The 20,596-nt window shown below is 52.9% G+C and overlaps 1 protein-coding gene across 1 annotated transcript in view; it reads left to right on the top strand.

Annotated features, from left to right (window-relative positions):
- The first annotated feature begins 2,684 nt into the window (after positions 1-2,684).
- LOC133360668 (uncharacterized) overlaps positions 2,685-20,596 on the top strand; it is a 32,816-nt gene continuing 14,904 nt past the window's right edge. The window contains 7 exon segments of the mRNA XM_061579460.1: positions 2,685-2,721; positions 3,886-3,958; positions 7,673-7,779; positions 8,732-8,833; positions 10,136-10,273; positions 11,754-12,772; positions 12,774-13,179. Of these exon segments, the coding sequence (XP_061435444.1) occupies positions 2,685-2,721; positions 3,886-3,958; positions 7,673-7,779; positions 8,732-8,833; positions 10,136-10,273; positions 11,754-12,772; positions 12,774-13,179 (1,882 nt within the window).

The following is a 20,596-nucleotide window of genomic DNA, read 5'->3' on the forward strand; positions in this document are numbered from 1 at the left end:
TAATGCCCAACGATCCCCCGTTAGCGGCGTAAAATGGCACATCCACCGGAAGAAGCGGACGACTTTGTACCGGGAGAATATTATAAATGAGATCCGAAATAATAGTCGCCGATGCCCCCGTGTCCACTAACACCCTGACCTCGACCCCATCAATCGATCCGGTAACGACGGATGAACCCGCTGAGGCAGCCACTATTCTGTGCCCCAATTCCGACCATTTAATGTCTCCCCGGTCCCGGCCGAACCCCCCTCTCCGAACCGAATCCCCGAACTCTACTCGGCTCTCCCTCGTCGCAACGCGACGACCCATACGTGTCGAGTATGCGGGCCAAGCATGTGAGGTGCCGCGACTTGCCGGGGTTTGCAGTGATGACTTGGGGCCTTGGTCGTCGTCCAGCCGAGGTCCCATGGCGCGCTGACGTGGGGCGCGGCAACCGGAGGCCACGTGGCCACGAAGGCCGCAGTTATAGCAGGTGATGACAGTAGTCGGAGATCTCGGTTGCTCCAGCTTGCGGGCCGCTCGCAGAGGCGAACGACCCCCCGACCTCCAGTCCCCCGCTCGTCCCGCGATGAACGCGTCCTCTCGTGGGCTGACGACTTGGGGCACGGTGTCAACCGGACCCGGAGTTGAGGCCACGGCAGCGTTGCAGACGACCCCCTGCTTTTGTTGAAGGACCTCGTGCGCTTGCATGCTCGTGGCGACCCGTAATGAAGAAATATCGGTGTCGTCGGCCGTGTTGATGGGGACCCCCAGGTCCTGCGCCAACTTGAGCAGCTGCTCCAAAACCATCGCATCTTGGCCCTCCTCGTCCATACGAGGGAACGCGGCGTCAGCGAGAGCGAGCAACGCCGTGCGGTAGGCGAGCACGGTCTCCGTGTCCGCCTTCCGTCTTGCGTAGAAATGATGGCGGCACGCCGAGGGAGGACCGTAGACTTTGGCCATGAGAGCCAGCGCATCCTTGAGCGTGGAGCGGTCCGACCTGCGTGCGGACGTGAAGGCCGCGAGCGCGTTGTCGTCCAGCATGGCAGGCAGTGCCCGCAGTGCCGTAGCGTCGGACCAGGCGGACATCTCTTGATGCGCCAAAAATCTGCGCTGAAATTGGCTCCAATCCCCGCCTTCCGCCTTGAATGCTGACAACGTGGGAAGGCGCTGCTGAAAGATAAAGTCGTCCTCCTCCTCGTGCTTCCTCTCTGCCCCCCCGTCGGTGTGTAAGATGGCGGCCCCAGTGGCGGGTGTGTGATGGCGGTCCGCCGCGCGCGTTGGTGACGTCAGCGGCCGCGCATGGAGAACCGCTGCCACGTGGTGATGGCCGTTCCCGCCAAAAGTTGGAGCGGATGAAATGGCGGGAATCGCCAAATCGTTTTGGCGGGAATCTGCAGGGCGACCCTGTAGCACGTCCGCCGCCGTCCCCGCTCCTCCCGACGAGCTGATCTCCGCCAAGATGGACGCGGCGGCGAGCAGCAGCTCCGCCAGACGGGAGTGTGCCTCGCGAAGCACGGTGTCAGTCCCCCGTCGCTCGACCGGCGCCGTCGGTGGATCCTGCCCCGTGGGCAGCTCCTCTTCCTCACCCCCTGATGCCCGCTGGCCCGCGTCGTCGAGGTTGTCCTCGTGGTCAATCCCGTGGGTCCGACGGTTCCTCCTTGTATCCATGCTTGGAGGACCGTTTCACTTCTGACGCCAGTTGAAGTATGGGAATTGACGGCAGGAACTTCTTGACGGGTAACACACTTTTATTAAATCCTTTAGGTATCACAATACAACGTGTGGTCTCTCTTCTTCCTCCGACACACTCCACTAATCTCGTGTAAGCTCTAGGCCTCTGGCTACACCCGATACACTTGACTCGTGTAGACCCTATGCCTCTGGCTACACACAATATACTCGACTCGTGTAAGCCCTATGCCTCTGGCTACACAATACACTCGACTCGTGTAAGCCCTATGCCCTGGCTACACATAGTACATTCGGCTCGTGTAGACCTATGGCTACACCCACTACACTCGCCTCTGGGTTACACAGAGTCCCGGTCCCCTTAGGACAGCGGGGCTAGGTACCGCAGGGCTCTAGGTCTTCATCCCCGTCTTCCTTCTTCGCTGGTTACACACTGCCCTTACGCCTGTGTGCATCCCCTTTTATAGCCCCTGCTCACGAGGGACGGAGCTGATGCGGCGTCGACGTGAGCGTCGTTCCTTAATGACCCAATCACGACGCACTCTCTCTACGATCCGCTTTCCCCAGCGCGTGTTAACATTACTCCACCAATCACACTGCGCTGCCACCTGATCACTCCCTCTCAGCGCGTCACCGCCCACAGCCAATCGGTACCCCGTAACCCACGACCCCGCGCTGACCCCTGATCCTCCACCGTCAGCGCGCGTCACCACCTACACAGCCAATCATCACGCACTGTGCATACGATCCTTAATCCCAGCGCGTATCACCTCTACAGAGGTAATAACAGGGAATTCAGCTGTGAGTGTGAAGGGACTGGTGGCTATGGGAGGTAATGGCAGGGGAGTCAGTCTGCAGTGTGAGTGGACTGATGGCCACGGGAGGTAATGACAGGGGAGTCAGCTGTGACTGCGAAGGGACTGGTGGCTACGGGAATGATCGAGAAGGGAGCGTGGTCAGGTGACGGAAGAGGACGGTGGAGTCGGTCAGCGAGTGTCCAGAGTCGGCGAGAATGATTGAGAACGAGCGGAGCGCCGGGCGGATACAACGCAGCGATTTGGCACTATAGGGGCCGCTGGTGGTGCATCAGCCACTCATCTCAGTCAGCCGACCAGTGGCACCTGCTGGGTCTGTCCTGTGACCTCCAGCCGGCATCTGTGAGACTTTGACACGTCACGTGACCTCCTGCCGGCATCTGTGGGACGTTGACACGTCACGTGACCTCCTGCCGGCATCTGTGAGACTTTGACACGTCACGTGACCTCCTACCGGCATCTGTGAGACGTTAACACGTCACGTGGCCTCCCAGTGCACCGGGCCTGGCACGGGCTGTTGTTGGAGTGATTGTTGCGTGACTTTCGCGCCGTGCGGAGCCGACCGTGTCAGGCTGCAGGGGCACGAAGCGCTGTGAGGAGCAGCAGCAGCAGCTGCAGCAGCAGCAGCAGCTGCTGCAGCAGCAGCACCAGCAGCAGCAGCTGCAGCAGCAGCAGCTGCTGCAGCAGCACTCAGCAGCAGCAGCTGCAGCAGCAGCTGCTGCAGCAGCTGCAGCAGCACCAGCAGCAGCAGCTGCAGCAGCAGCAGCTGCAGCAGCAGCAGCAGCACCAGCAGCAGCAGCTGCAGCAGCAGCACCAGCAGCACCAGCAGCAGCAGCAGCTGCAGCAGCAGCTGCAGCAGCAGCAGCTGTGAAGGCTGCCGGCGGCCCTGTGGCTACACCACGAGGGGGGGGGGGGGGTGGCCAGCACCACCACTACCAGCACCACCAGCACCACCACCATCACCACCACCAGCACCACCACCAGCACCACCACCAGCACCAGCACCACCAGCACCATCACCATCACCACCACCAGCACCAGCACCACCACCAGCACCAGCACCACGCCCGGCCGCCTTTGTCTCCACAGCGGGAGGGGCGGGGGAGGAGGAGGAGGAGGGGGGGAGGAGGAGGAGGAGGGGGGGGAGGAGGAGGGGGGGAGGAGGAGGGGGGGAGGAGGAGGGGGGACGGAGGAGGAGGGGGGGAGGAGGAGGGGGGACGGAGGAGGAGGGGGGGAGGAGGAGGAGGAGGGGGGAGGAGGAGGGGGGGGGAGGAGGAGGGGGGGAGGAGGAGGAGGAGGGGGGAGGAGGAGGGGGGGAGGAGGAGGGGGGGAGGAGGAGGGGGGGGGGGCAGTGGGAGGGGCAAGTGGAGTAGCTCCTCCCCCTCCGCCCCTCCTCTTCCTGCCCCTCCCCCCTCCCCCCTCGTCTTCGTCTCCGCGGCCTCTGCTCGCGACGCCTGCTCCACATCTCACGGTGACGATGGTGATGGTGGTGATGGTGGTGATGGTGGTGATGATGATGGTGGTGGTGGTGGTGGTGATGGTGGTGATGATGGTGGTGGTGGTGATGGTGGTGATGGTGGTGGTGATGATGGTGGTGGTGATGATGGTGGTGGTGATGATGGTGATGATGGTGGTGATGATGGTGGTGGTGGTGGTGGTGATGGTGGTGATGATGGTGATGGTGGTGTTGGTGATGGTGGTGCTGGTGGTGATGATGGTGGTGGTGGTGATGGTGGTGATGGTGGTGATGGTGGTGGTGCTGATGGTGGTGGTGATGGTGATGGTGGTGATGGTGGTGCTGATGGTGCTGATGGTGGTGGTGATGGTGGTGATGGCGGTGGTGCTGATGGTGGTGGTGGTGATGATGGTGGTGGTGCTGATGATGATGGTGGTGGTGCTGATGGTGGTGGTGGTGGTGATGGCGGTGGTGCTGGTGCTGATGGTGGTGGTGCTGATGGTGGTGGTGGTGGTGATGGCGGTGGTGGTGATGGTGCTGATGGTGGTGCTGATGGTGGTGGTGCTGATGGTGGTGTTGATGGTGGTGCTGATGGTGGTGGTGCTGATGGTGGTGGTGCTGCTGATGGTGGTGGTGCTGATGGTGGTGCTGGTGGTGGTGGTGCTGATGGTGGTGGTGCTGATGGTGGTGGTGCTGATGGTGGTGCTGATGGTGGTGGTGCTGATGGTGGTGCTGGTGGTCGTGGTGATGGTGGTGGTGCTGATGGTGGTGGTGGCTCTCTCCACTCTCTCCTCTCCTTTCTCTCTCTCCACTCTCTTTTTTTCTCTCTCTCCTCTCTCTCTCTCTACTCTCTCTCCCCGCGAGTGATGCGGCTGTCTCCAGCGTGATGCGGCTCTCTCTCTCTCTCAAGCTAGAAGGATGATGACGTCAAAGAGACAAAGGCGGCCGGGGCGGGCGTGGTGCTGCTCTAGCTACTCGCTAACAGCACTTGCCCCTTCAGTCTGTTGAGGCTGCACGGGGGATCTTTGTCTTTGTAGGTGCTACTCGCTAACAGCACTTGCCCCTTCAGTCTGTTGAGGCTACCCGGGGGATCTTTGTCTTTGTCGGTGCTACTCGCTAACAGCACTTGCCCCTTCAGTCTGTTGAGGCTACCCGGGGGATCTTTGTCTTTGTCGGTGCTACTGGCTAACAGCACTTGCCCCTTCAGTCTGCTGAGGCTACCCGGGGGATCTTTGTCTTTGTAGGGGCTGCTCGCTAACAGCACTTGCCCCTTCAGTCTGTTGAGGCTACACGGGGGATCTTTGTCTTTGTAATTGAATCATCCAGCAGTGGATTGACTGGCTGATGATGATGATGCGTGTGTGCCTAGGCCTTGGGTTACATTGTGCGTCTGTCCTGTGTGTATGTGTATATGTCATGTGTGTGTACTGTGTTTATGTAGTGTGTGTGTGTACTGTGTGTGTACTGTGTGTATGTAGTGTGTGTGTGTGTACTGTGTGTGTACATGTAGTGTGTGTGTACTGTGTGTATGTGTACATGTAATGTGTGTGTATGTGTACATGTAGTGTGTGTGTACTGTGTGTGTACTGTGTATATGTGGTGTGTGTGTACTGTGTGTATATGTAATGTGTGTGTACTGTGTTTATGTAGTGTGTGTGTACTGTGTGTATATGTCATGTGTGTGTACTGTGTTTATGTAGTGTGTGTGTGTACTGTGTGTATATGTAATCTGTGTGTGTGTACTGCGTGGATATGTAATCTGTATTTGTGTACGGTGTGGATATGTTATTTGTGTGTGTGTACTGTGTGTATATGTAATCTGTATGTGTGTGTGTACTGCGTGCAGACAGGATTGTGTGAGGAGCTCAGATCCTTGAAAGATCTGGACAAAGTCCCATTAGTGAGCTCCTCCGGCAGGCAAGGCTGCGTTGGCTGGATCATGTAGCCTGCATGCCCAGCCACCGCATGCCTAAACAGCTTTTGTTCGGCCGGATCGAGGAGGCTAAACGGGCGCGGCACGGGCTAGAAAAGAGATGGAGTGATGTGGTACAGGAGGACGTAGAGCTGAGCAGGACTTGCCGATGACCGGTACCAGCGGTGTCAAGATCGGCCTCTGTGGAGGAGGCTTGTGAAGGACGCTACTGGGCAGTTGGAGGCAGTCGCCCTCCAACAACAACGGAGGGCGGAGGAGCGACGCTCACAACAACGAGCGGAGCGCCGGGTGGCTAAAGCACAGCAAGTTGGCACAGTAGGGGGCACAGGTGGTGCATCAGGCAGTCATTTCGGTCATCTCGGTCAGTTGACCCATGGCACCTGGGTCTGCCCCGTGACCTCCTGTCAGCGGGCGTTCGACACTTCATGTGGCCTCAAGGTGCATATGGCCTGGCACAAGCGTCGTGGTGATGTCACCGCCACTTAGTGGAGAATGGCGGTTGTTGTGTCTGTGTGTGTCTGTTGAACTTATTTTGCACCGTACGTAGCCAACCGCGCTAATCGGAGGTGCGGAGGAAGAGCAGCAAACTAAAGACAAAACGCAGTTTATGAAGAACTTAGTTTTTAATCGAGATAATTTATTAGTTCATAGCTCCAGTTGCTTCCTCGTATCGGAACGAAATATATGGTGCAGTGGGTAAACATCATTAATGGGGAGACAAAGGCAGCCGGGCATCGTACTGGCCACGACAACAACAGAAGCTGCAATTGGCCACTAAGTGGCGGTGATGTTACCACGGCGCTCGTACCAGGCCACATGCACGCTGAGGCCACGTGATGTGTCGAAGGCTCGCTGGCAGGAGGTCACGGGACAGACCCCGGTGCCGTGGGTTGACCCAGGATGGATTGTCGGCAGGCCAGCCTGAAGTTCGTCAATCCAGATTGATGATGATGATGATGATTTAAAAGTGCATCATAGCTCCAGGGACTTCCTCGAATTAATAACACTGGTCAACACACTTTTTCTGGCATAAGGTATTCCAACGGTTTCAAATCTGGCATCAGTTTTTGTCTATCACATCAGGTTTTTGAGATATCAAATATTGCATTTTCAATAAAAACTGCAGAAGAAAAATATTAAATAGATGTGGATATCTACATAAAATGATATTATAAACGCACTATCCTAAAAATACAGCACCATATTTTAACACTAAAGCAGTCGCTGACTCGCAACAACTCGCAATCATAAGTGACGGAGTTAATTCCGGGTAAAATCAATGAAAACGGGGTATGCCGATAGCATAAAAATGAGATGTGATAGAGCAAATCTGAGATCACATTTGGAATCGGCACCCTGAAATTAGTCTAAAACAGCTGCAAAAGTCCAGGCCAGAATTTTCTTTTTTTGACCTGTGTTATCGGACGGAAGCGCGTCCGGACGCGTGCACAGCGGCCGCCATTTTTGTTCGATGGCCGCCATCTTTGTTCGATGCCAGTAGCCAAAAGCCGTCACCACCGCCGCTGCTGGTGCTGGTGCTGCTACTGCTGCTGCTGCTGTGCTGCTGCTGATGCTGCTGGTGCTGCTGCTGCTGCTACTGCTGCTGCTGCTACTGCTGCCGCTGCTGCTGCTGCTGCCGCTGCTGCTGCTGCTGTTGCTGCGGGAAAGGCGACCGGAGTTCGCCTGCCGATTGTTTCAGGCCGGGGTGGCGCTTGCCCGAATTCTCAACTGCGCCCGCTAAGAGGGCGACGTTACCCTCCCCCCCCCACCCCCCTTCGTTTTGCTCCGCTTCTCAGATGGAGCCCCACGTCGCGTTCCCGTCCATCAAGCGAGAGCGCGACGCGGTCGACTCGTCTCCTGGGCTCGGCGGAGCGACGCGGAGACTCCGGCGATGCCGCCGCCGGTGAGCTCCACGCGTCTCACCGGTGCGGTGCGTCGTGAACTATACAACTATATCTTCTTGGTTCTTTCGGTAAAGTCACGTAGAATGGAAATAATAAAGTAATAAAAGATTTACCCGTAAAAACAAAGTTTTTCACTATAAATCCTTTATATGCGTGGTGGCTAGAGTCCTCTCGTCCTCTGGCTTGAGATGGCTGCCACCATTAAGCAATTGGTAATTAAATATAATAATTTTTTTTTTCCTAAAAAGTGTAAAGTTATGGAAAAAAATTTTCACGAAAATAAATTGTCACGCACAACGAGTCTGTGTGCAAAATGTCAGCTCGATTGGATCAAGGGAAGTGGGTTAAAAAACGACCGAAAGATTTGCACGGTCGTAAGCGCGCAAGCAAGCAAGTGAACTTAATATAAAGGATTTAAAAATAAAACATAAAATAATTCTCACGACGTTTCGGCCACAACGCAAGCAGCCGTCCTCAGGTGGAGAACAGGTCATTCAGACTCTGTCTTCTGTCAATCTCGACAGACCTGTTCTCCACCTGAGGACGGCTGCTTGCGTTGTGGCCGAAACGTCGTGAGAATTATTTTTTTATGTTTTATTTTTATTATTTTATTATTTCCATTCTACGTGACTTTACCGAAAGAACCAAGAAGATGAATCCCTGCAGTCACGAAAGCTTTAAAGCGAAATTTATACAACTATATTTATATTTTTTCAACGAAACTAATTTTATTTGACCAGGTAAGGTCCCACTCGGCGAGGTAGCTACGTGCCAGAAGCGACCGGGCTATTTACAAATGATAGTTCAACGAAGTGGCTCATGTGCTGCTGCTGCTGCTGATGATGCTGCTGATGCTACTGCTGCTGATGCTACTGCTGCTGGTGCTGCTGCTGCTGGTGCTGCTGCTGCTACTGCTGCTGTTCACGACGCTCATCTCGCATGCCGTGCCAGCGCTGTGGAGTGAGTGGGACGCAGAGGAGAAGCCCAGCGCTGAGACTCTGCGGGCGGCGGCGGCGGCGGCGCTGGCGGTGAAGGACGAAGAGGGAAGCTGCGGTGAGCTTCACCCTGGGAGACGCATGTCACCACACGCACCACCAACACGCACCAACCAACACGCACCACCAACACGCATCACCAACACGCATCACCACACGCACCATACACACCACCACACACACACCACCACACACACGCCCCACCACACACACCACCACACGCCCCACGCACACCCCACCAACACGCACCATGCACACGTACCACCACACCACCACCACATGTACCACCACACTCCCCACGCACACATCACCAACACGCACCATACACACAACACCACACGCACCACCACACACCCCACACACCACCACACGCACCATGCACACGCACCATGCACACGTACCACCACACGTACCACCACACACCACACACACCACCACACGCACCACGCACGGTCGCGCTCATTACACGCACCACCACCACACGCACCACCACACGCACCACCACACGCACCACCACACGCACCACCACACGCACCACCACACGCACCACCACACGTACCACCACACGTACCACCACACACCACAATCACCACCACACGCACCACCACACGCACCACCACACGTACCACCACACACCACAATCACCACCACACGCACCACCACACGCACCACCACACGCACCACGCACGGTTGCGCTCATTACACGCTAGCCAGAAATGAACCGCAGTGCCTTGGCTGATCTCGTCAAGAAACATCAACCATCACGCCACCTACGATCACGATCGTCGCAGCAGCGGCTCTTGGCTGAGCCATCGCACAAACACAGTGGTCACCGCGTGGCGCTTTCAGATGCGCTTCTGCGGCCGTCTGGAACGCTCTCCCTGCCAATACAGGCATAATAAAATAATAATGTATACTCTTAGGTTTTTTTCGGTAAAGTCACGTAGGTAAAAGAAAAAAAATTGAAATAAAATAAAAAATCACGACGTTTCGGAGGCAACACAAGCTTCCGTCTTCAGGTGGAACCGTCACAGCACGATTGCTGTATCAAGTAAAGAGCTTGTGTTGCCTCCGAAACGTCGTGATTTATTATTTTATTTCTATTATTTATTATTTTTATTCTTTATTTTTTACCCACGTGACTTTACCGAAAGAACCAAGAAAACATCACCAACTAGATTGACCAACTAATTTATTTAGAACTGCTTGTTGTTGTCGTCGTCGTTGTGTTTAGTTTGTTGTCCCTACACCTGCGATCAGCGCGGGTGGCTACGTACGGTGCGAGAGAAGTTCCCCGTAGACACGGGCCTCCGGAGCGTTGACACGCGGACGCGCCGCCTTCCGTGGTGTCGATTCGCAGTTCCGTGCTTGAGCATCGTCAAAGTGGAGGAGGAGGAGAGCGACACTCCGGAAGAGCCGGAAGGTCACCACGGAGATCCGGCCACCGAGGACCAAAACTTTATCGAGGTGGAGCTGTCGGATGAAGATATTTGCAAAGGTGGGAAGGGCGCCCACATTTCATTCTGCCGCCATGCAAAGCGCACGCACAGACACGGACACGCACGCACAGACACGGACATGCACGCACAGACACGGACACGCACGCACAGACACGGACACGCACGGAGATTCCACCCGCGTAGCCTCTGTTGGGCTGTTGGGGCCAGTGTTGTCGGCTGGGGCTAACAGCACTGCGAATTTTTTGTTTTATTATGTTTTATTTTTATTATTTTATTACTTCCCTTCTACGTGACTTTACCGAAAGAACCAAGAAGATGAAGCACTGCGAATGGCTGCCTTGAGGTGCCATCTGTTGAGCGAGTTGCGCAAGGCGGTTCAGGGTCTTGAGATCGGGAAAAGCGCCGGGAGCAGAGATGACCTCCCAAGAAAACTGCTGAGGGAGCCATCTTCTTGGTTCTTTCGGTAAAGTCACGTAGAAGGGAAATAATAAAATAATAAAAAATTAAACGTAATAAAATAATTCTCACGACGTTTCGGCCACAACGCAAGCAGCCGTCCTCAGGTGAAGAATGAAACACCACCAAGCTTGGAGCGTATATTTAAGCTGGGTTGGTGGGAGAAGAGTGCCTTGACAACAATGGGTTTGCATATCAAGAGGAATTTAGCATATTTATGGGAAATGCAGATATGGGATTAGTACTACTTTTGAAATGCGTAGGAGGTGGGCGGGGGTTTTCAAAGTCATATTATGCCCGTGCATTATGCAGGATTAGCAGCATCAAAGGGAGGGTATAGGGGGTAGCATTAACAAAGGGAAGGAATGTTAATAGTATGTAGCTGCAGTTACTAAACCACCACGTAAAAAACTAAAGGCACGTAGGTAGAAAAATGAAATAAAACGAAAAGTAAAATATCACGACGTTTCGATCGCAACGCAAGCGGTCGTCTTCGGCGTGCAGACTGCCCTGCGTGACATCATCGCCACCGCCTGTTGCTGACCACGTAGTTCAAGGAGCCTCTGGGCAGTTGGAGGCAGTCTCCCCGTGGCAACAAAAGACGGCGGAGGAGCGACGCTCACAACAACGAGCGGAGCGCCGGGCGGATAAAACGCAGCGAGTTTGGCGCGGTGGGGGGGGGGCGGGGGGCACAGGTGGTGGGGCGTCTGCCGGTCATCCGAGTAGAGTCGACCCACGGCACCAGCCGGGTCTGTCCCGTGACCTCCTGCCACGTGCGCCGCGGTAGTGACGTCACCGCCACCTAGCGGTGGTGACGTCGCCGCCACCTAGCGGTGGTGACGTCGCCGCCACCTAGCGGTAGTGACGTCGCCGCCACCTAGCGGTAGTGACGTCGCCGCCACCTAGCGGTGGTGACGTCACCACCTAGCGGTGGTGACGTCACCGCCACCTAGTGGCGGAGGGCGGCTGTCGTCGTTGACGAGTCTCCGTGCGTCTGCGTGTGGTGGGCGGGCGGCGCCGAGCGGGGTTTGAACTCTCGCCCGGATGTCTGCGTCGTTGCAGGCGAAGCGACGGACGAGCGGGACGGTGGACGCCTGTGCGCCGCGTGCGCCGATGACCCCGGGGGATACTTTGACGCGGAGCCACGCGGCGGCGACACAGACGGCGGCGACGACGGCGGCGACGACTCCGGCGGCCGCACGCCGGGGGGCTGCGTGCGCTGCGGCGAGCCGCTCGGAGATCCTCCGGAGACGCCGCCAACGCCGCCGGCGCCGCGGCGCGCCGGTGCCGGTGCCAAGGCGGAACGCCGGGCGTCCCACGAATGCGCCGAATGCGGCCGCGCCTTCTCGAGCAACTCGAACCTGGTGCGGCACTCGCGCATCCACAGCGGCGAGCGGCCGTTCGCGTGCGCCGAGTGCGGCAAGGGCTTCGCCGACCCCTACCGGCTGAAGGCGCACGCCGCCACGCACTCGGGCGGCTGGCGGCACGCGTGCGCCGAGTGCGGGAAGGCCTTCTCGTGCCCCTCCAAGCTGAGGACCCACGCCGCCACGCACACCGGCGAGCGTCCGCACGTCTGCGGCGAGTGCGGCCGCGGCTTCTCGCAGCGCTCCAACCTCAAGCAGCACGCGCTGACGCACGCGGCCGAGAAGGCGCACGCGTGCGCCGAGTGCGGCAAGCGCTTCTCGCACCCCTCCTACCTGCGTGCGCACTCCATCACGCACACGGGGGACACGCGGCACGCGTGCGGCGAGTGCGGCAAGAAGTTCACGCGGCGCTCCAACCTGGAGGCGCACGCGCGCATCCACACGGGCGAGCGCCCGCACGCCTGCCCCGTGTGCGGCAAGCGCTTCCTGCACCGCTCCTACCTCAAGCTGCACGCCGCCACGCACACGGGCGAGCGCCCGCACGCCTGCGACGAGTGCGGCAAGCGCTTCACGCAGCGCTCCAACCTGGAGCGGCACGCCGCCATTCACGCGGGCGAGCGTCCGCACGCCTGCCCCGACTGCGGGAAGGCCTTCGCGCACCGCTACTACCTCAAGCAGCACTCGTACGTGCACGCCGGCGAGAGGCCGCACGCGTGCCCCTGTCTGCGGCAAGGGCTTCGCCCACCCGTCGCTGCTGGAGAAGCACGCGGCGGCGCACGCCCCGTCCCCGCCGCACTCGTGCGGCGACTGCGGCCGCGGCTTCGCGCACCGCTACAACCTGGAGGCCCACCGCAGGACGCACACGGGGGAGCGGCCGCACGCCTGCAAGGAGTGCGGCAAGCGCTTCGCCATGCAGTCGGGGCTCGAGCGCCACTTCCGCACGCACACGGGCGAGCGGGCATACGCCTGCGCCGAGTGTGGCAAGGCGTTCTCGCAGAGCTCGCACCTGCGGGTGCACGCGCGCACCCACACCGGGGAGCGGCCGTACGTGTGCCGGGAGTGCGGCAAGGGCTTCTCGCACAGCTCCAAGCTGCGGCGGCACGGCAAGGTGCACGCCGCCCGCTGCTGAGTCACGGTGGTGGGGGGTGGTGGGTGGTGGGGGTGGTGGGGGTGGTGGTGGGGGGAGTCTCGTAAGGTCACAGAGACCCATAGACTCACACAGAGACCCATAGATTACTCACACAGAGACCCGTAGACTGGCACAGAGACCCATAGACTACTCGCACAGAGACCCATAGACTACTCGCACCGAGACCCATAGACTACTCGCACCGAGACCCGTAGACTACTCGGACCGAGACCCGTAGACTGGCACAGAGACCCATAGACTACTCGGACAGAGAGACCCGTAGACTCACACACAGAGACTACTCACACAGAGACCCATAGACTGGCACAGAGACCCAGAGGCTCACACACAGACCCATAGACTCACATAGGGAACCCTTGACTCGCGTCGAATTAGAATATCGGTTTTACCTCCACGCAACTATGAACATTACTCTCATATATCAGAGCGTTGCCATCTGCTGTGAGTGGATCAGAGTGCCACTTGAAGAAGAGTGGATCTCACAGGTGGCTCTGTGATATCCACTTCCACGGGTTCTCTTGTGTGTCTCACTTGAAGAACAATGGATCTCTGAGGTAGTTAATGTGAAAACCTCTTTGGTTCTTTCGGTAAAGTGACGTATAAAGATAAAATAATAAATTAAATAATAGCATACTACGTTTCGATTGCAACACAAGCAATCATCAGGTATAAATGAAATAGCAACAAAAATCTAAACAGAAATACTATAGACAGACATATGTGTTGCTCTCTCTCTGTGTATCTTGGTGATATCTGTCTGCTTATATGTCTGTCTATAGTATTTCTGTTTAGAGTTTTGTTGCTATTTCATTTATACCTGATGATGATTGCTTGTGTTGCAATCGAAACGTCGTAGTATGCTATTATTTAATTTATTATTTTATCTTTATACGCGACTTTACCGAAAGAACCAAAGAGTAATTCCTGCAGTCACGAAAGCTCCAAAATTAAGATTGTGAAAACCACTGCGACTGTTGGCCATGCTGTGTGGACCAGCGCGGTCACGTGAAGATTGAAGGGACCTTGGAGGTAGCTCTGTTATATCCACTTCCACGTCACGATACCGGAGATTGTGGTCCGGGGGAGTGTTGGATGCCAGGAGTTGGACCCAATGCATACGCATGTAAACTATGAACTGTTTTATTCTACAAGGTAAGGTCCACTGAGCTGCGTGGCTCTTTCAGAAGCGACCTGGCGATGACAAACGCGAGCGAGAGAGATGTCGAACTTCAAATATCTAACAGGCATCGGGGTAGGGATCGAACCCACGACCTGCACACCAGGCGAGGTAGTCAACATCTCCTAGCCACCGTGATGATGATGATGAGAGAGAGACGCAGACTCCAAATCTACAGCAGCAGGCGTCGTCGGGGTCGGGATCGAATCCACGACCTCCTGCACACCAGGCGAGGTAGTCAACATCTAGCCTCCGTAATGATGATGAGAGAGAGACACAAACTCCAAATACACAGCAGGCGTCAGGGTCTGGATCGAACCCACGACCTCCTGCGCACCAGGCGAGGGAGTCAACATCTCCTAACCACCGTGGCGCCCAAGTCGTGAGCGCGCTGTCCAGGTGTGTGAACTCCTCCGCTCCACTCTCCACCACTGCCCCCCAATCGCTCACCGCGGAGTGAGTGGAGGGTGAGTTCTCCTATAAACGCCGCGTGTTGTTGTGCTCATAACGCGAATTGGACGAGATAAGGGGCCGTCCATAAATGACGTCACTCGATTTTGGACGATTTTTGACCGCCCCCTCCCTCGTCACACGGCGTCACAAAAAGTCGGAAGGATTTGAAACGATGACCCCCGAGTGTGCCGTTCTCTCCGCTCTTGAAGGCTCCGTGTCGTTGTTGACGATGCGACAATGGATTGTTGTCTTCTGCTGTTGGGGATTTTCTTTGGATAGCGTAGAACTCTCTAAATGACTTTGCTCATAGTGCAGCTTCAAGCAATTAGTAGCGATGCTCTGTAGCCGTGTGTGTATAGTTGTGTGTGCGTGTGTGTATGTACATATATCTAGCTGTGCGCGTGTGTATGTACATATACGGGGAGCGGTGGGTGTAGTGGTTAGCGCGTTGCACTACGAACTTGGCGACCCGGGTTCGATTCCCGCTCACGGCAAACACCAGTGACGATTTTATCTGAACCGGTCCTGGGCCTCCCCTAGGTCGACTCGGCCTCAAACGAGTACCTGTTGCGGTGTGTAAACATCGCCGCTAGGGAGACAAAGGCGGTCGGGCGTGGTGCTGGCCACCCCACCCCCTCGTGTACCGTTCCGGCCTTCATAGGTGCTGCTCGCTAACAGCACTTGCCCCTACAGTCTGTTAAGGCTATACGGTAGATCTTTGTATTTGTACATATACCTAGCTGTGTGTATGGTGACCGGTGGTGCAGTGGTTTGCGCGCTGCGGTTCAGATAACCCTGGTCAACACAATTTTTCTGGCATGAGGTATTCCAACGGTTTTAATGTAATTTCGGGGTGCCGATTCCAAATCTGGCATCAGTTTTTGTCCATCACATCAGGTTTTTGAGATATCAAATAATGCATTTTCAATAAAAACTTCAGAAGAAAAAGTATTAAATAAATGTGGATATCTACATAAAATGATATTATAAACACACTATCCTAAAAATACAGCACCATATTTTAACACTAAAGCAGTCACTGACTCGCAACAACTTGCAATCATAAGTGACGGAGCTAATTTCGGGTAAAATCTATGAAAATGGGGTATGCCGATAGCATAACAAGTATAACCCGTAAAAACAAAGTTTTTCACCATAAATCCTTTATATGCGTGGCGGCTAGAGTCCTCTCGTCCTCTGGCTTGAGATGGCTGCCACCTATGGGTCAGATGATTGCATTGCACCATTAAGCAATTGGTAATTAAATATAATATTTTTGTCCTAAAAAGTGTAAAATTTTGGAAAAAAATTTTCACAAACATTAATTGTCACGCACAACGAGTCTGTGTGGAAAATGTCAGCTCAATTAGATCACGGGAAGTGGGTTAAAAAACGACCGAAAGATTTGCACGGTCGTAAGCGCGCAAGCAAGCAAGTGAACTTAATATAAAGGATTTAAAAATGAGATGTGATAGAGCAAATCTGAGATCAGATTTGGAATCAGCACCTTGAAATTAGTCTAGAACAGCTGCAAAAGTCCAGGCCAGAAAAAAATGTTTTTTTTTTTGTCGACCAGTGTTATTATCTGAACCCGTCCTGGGGCTCCTCCCCTAAGTCGGCTCAGCCTCTAATGAGTACCTGGTGCGGTGTGTAGTCAACATCGCCACTGGGGAGACAGAGAGAGAGGGAGATGCAGACTCCAAATGCGCAGAGTTGGGATCGAACCCACGACCTGTATACCAGGCGAGGGAGTTGACATCTTGCCAACACGGCGTCCCTAACAGAACTGCGTGGCACATTGGAGATGTTGGTTGGGGTGTCGCTTTGCCTAGGAGCTCCCCCAGTGGCATCCATCCCTCCCTCCCCATCGCTAATAGAACCCACACAGTGTAACCGATTTAAAGCTTTCGTGATTGCAGGGATTCATCTTCTTGGTTCTTTCGGTAAAGTCACGTGGAAGGGAAGTAATAAAATAATGAAAATAAAACATAATAAAATAATTCTCACGACGTTTCGGCCACAACGGCTACTTGCGTTGTGGCCGAAACGTGAGAATTATTTTATAATGTTTTATTATTATTTTATTACTTCCCTTCTACGTGACGTTACCGAAAGAACCAAGAAGATGAGTGTAAGCGATGTTCACCAAGAACATCCCCCCAAACGTTCTTAGGTTTTTTCGGTAAAGTCGCGTAGGTAAAAAATTTAAATTTAAAAAAGTAAAATAAAAATAAAATAAAAATCACGACGTTTCGGAGGCAACACAAGCTTCCGTCTTCAGGTGGAACAGTCACAGCACGATTGCTGTATCAAGTGAGAGAAATTATAGAGACACGGTTTTCCTGTAATTTCTCTCACTTGATGCAGCTATCGTGCTGTGACGGTTCCACCTGAAGACGGAGGCTTGTGTTGTTTCCGAAACGTCGTGATTTTTATTTCATTTTTTATTTTTTATTAATTTTAATTTTTCACCTACGTGACTTTACCGAAAAAAACTAAAAATATGAATCCTTGCAGTCACGAAAGCTTCAAATCTAGAATCCCCCAAATGCTCAAAACAATCGCCCTGCAAATCGCTCAACACCACAGCAGCAGCAGCAGCACTATCACCACCACCCACACTACCCCCACCACCCACACTACCCCCTACTGCAAACACCTCTTGCCAAGCTCCCTTGACACTCTCCGTGAGGCTTACCTGGCCCTATACCAAGCGAGCCGGTCACAACAACAACACGAGTGTTAACAATAAAATATATGTAAGTAATGGAATATGAATCCACTTTCTCCCGCAATTGCCGCCCTCTCTCCCTCCCTTGATCTCCTGCCCAGACATCCACAGCACGATGAAGGTTCATCTTACTGGGGGGGTCCCAATGCAGCCCCCCCCCCGTCTTGTAACGCGTCGCTCGTATCGCGGTCTGCGTCATGCCGCCCGTCTCTGCAGCATGTTCCTCTCGCCGTGGCCATCGGCACTGTGGCCTCGGCTGGGGCCGGCCGTCGGACCGGTGCCAATAAACAAATCGCCTCTTGACACCGCATCTCTTTGCCCGCAGAGGACTGTGTAAGCGGAGCAATTGGTTAAATTCTAGATTTGAAACTTTCGTGACCTCAAGGATTCATACTCTTAGTTCTTTCGGTAAAGTCACGTAGGTTAAAAAATGAAACTAAAATTTATTAATTTTAATTTCATGTTTTACCTACGTGACTTCATGTTTTACCTACGTGACTTCATTTTTCACCTATGTGACTTCATGTTTTACCTACGTGACTTCATGTTCTACCTACGTGACTTCATGTTTTACCTACGTGACTTCATGTTCTACCTACGTGACTTCATGTTCTACCTACGTGACTTCATTTTTCACCTACGTGACTTCATGTTTTACCTACGTGACTTCATTTTTTACCTACGTGACTTTACCGAAAGAACTAAGAGTATCAATTGGTTAAAGCTGGTGGGAAGGAAGTTCTGGTAAAGAAATCCGCGAGCTGATGCCCGCTAAGCACGGAGAGAGAAGGGGGAATATCCGAGGGGTGGACAAAATCCACACTCGTGACGATACCCAACAAAGGAGGTATCGTAGTTTCTAAAAAAATTAACCCGTAAAAACAAAGTTTTTAACTATAAATCCTTTATATGTGTGGCGGCTAGAGTCCTCTGGCTTGAGATGGCTGCCACCTATGGGTCAGATGATTGCCTGCCACCATTAAGCAATTGGTAATTAAATATAATTTATTTTCCCTAAAAAGTGTAAAATTTTGCAAAAAAATTTTTTCACGAACATTAATTGTCACGCACAACGAGTCTGTGTGGAAAATGTCAGCTCGATTGGATCACGGGAAGTGGGTTAAAAAACGACCGAAAGATTTGTACGGTCGTAAGCGCGCAAGCAAGCACGCAAGCGAACTTCATATAAAGGATTTAAAAATAAATGACAACGATGGCACTAATGAGCTGCGTGTGTGCAAGGTTCTGATGAGAGTACTATTACATTGATTAAAAGCGCAGACTGAGGATCGTTTGGTGGATGAACAGGCACGGTTTAGGAAAGCTAGCAACACAGTTTAGGAAAGGTAGGGACACAGTACAGCAAATATTGATGTTAAGGCTTAAAGCAGAGAAAGCAAAGATAATAGGCTGGTTTACAACTGTAACAAGTAAATGAGAAATTCCAAGAGATCCGACCCCGTATTTATTTACTTGATACAGCAATCGTGCTGTGACGGTTCCACTTGAAGACGGAGGCTTGTGTTGCCTCCGAAACGTCATGTTTTATTTTTTACCTACGTGACTTTACCGAAAAAACCCAAGAATATGAATCTTTGCAGTCACGAAAGCTTCAAATCTAGAATGGTTTACAACTGGTTTAATACGTTTCCAGAAAGCATTCGATTCGACGAAGCAAGATCTAACGCGGGCAACATTAAAATCATGCAGAGTAGGGAAAAGACTGAGATGTTCCAGGGTGTTGGTGAAGGGTCAAAGTCGGCAGGAAAGTTTGGACGGGAAGTAGAAGAACGGTTCCCAACAACAATATGTCTGAGATGGGGAGATCCACAATCACCAAACGTACTGGGAAAGAGCGATGGATGCCATTCGTGGCACACTGGCAAATGAGGTACCAATGGAGTGTTGTTGTTGTTGTTCGGGGAAAGTTTGGAAGGGATTGTAAAGAGAGAAAGAGCTCACGGGGAATGGCTAGACGACGACATCACAAGAGATTGGTGCCAGAGACACGTGGCCAAGAGGGAAGTGGAAACAACAAAATTACCAAATGCGGAGTGGGCACCGACAGGGCTCTCTGCGCAGCCATGGATTGGGATGGTGTTGATGCACTATGCTATACACTACACTATACACTACTATACACTACACTATACACTACACTATACACTACACTATACACTACTATACACTACACTATACACTACTATACACTACACTATACAATATACTACTACTATACACTACGCTATACTACTACTATACACTAAACACAGCATTATACACTACACTATACACTACACTATACACTACACTATATACTACACTATACTACTACTATACACTACACTATACTACTACTATACACGACACTACACTATACACTACACTATACACTACTATACACTACACTATACACTACACTATACACTACACTATACAATATACTACTACTATACACTACGCTATACTACTATACACTAAACACAGCACTATACACTATACTATACACTACACTATATACTACACTATACTACTACAATACACTATACTATACACTACACTATACAATATACTACTACTATACACTACGCTATACTACTATACACTAAACACAGCACTATACACTACACTATACACTACACTATATACTACACTATACTACTACTATACACTACACTATAAACTACACTATACTACTATACACGACACTACACTATACACTACACTATACTACTGTACACTACACTATACTACTACTGTACACCACACTATACACTACGCTATACACTACACTATACACTACACTACTACTGTATGACACTATACTACTACTGTATGGACAGCGTGCACGACGCTTGCCCAGACAAAGCGGACTCCCCTTACAGACAATAAAACCACCACCACCACCTCCTCACCACCTTCCACTCAAGCCAACAACTCTCCTTACTACAGGTAAAGTGAAGTTCAATGTTCATTTATTCTATTTATTTATTCCATTTATTTACTGTTTCTTGTTTTTTTGTATGATTT

The sequence above is a fragment of the Lethenteron reissneri genome, chromosome 69 (genome assembly GCF_015708825.2).
Source record: "Lethenteron reissneri isolate LAM-NWPU_2019-01 chromosome 69, ASM1570882v1, whole genome shotgun sequence".
Taxonomy (NCBI): domain Eukaryota; kingdom Metazoa; phylum Chordata; class Hyperoartia; order Petromyzontiformes; family Petromyzontidae; genus Lethenteron; species Lethenteron reissneri.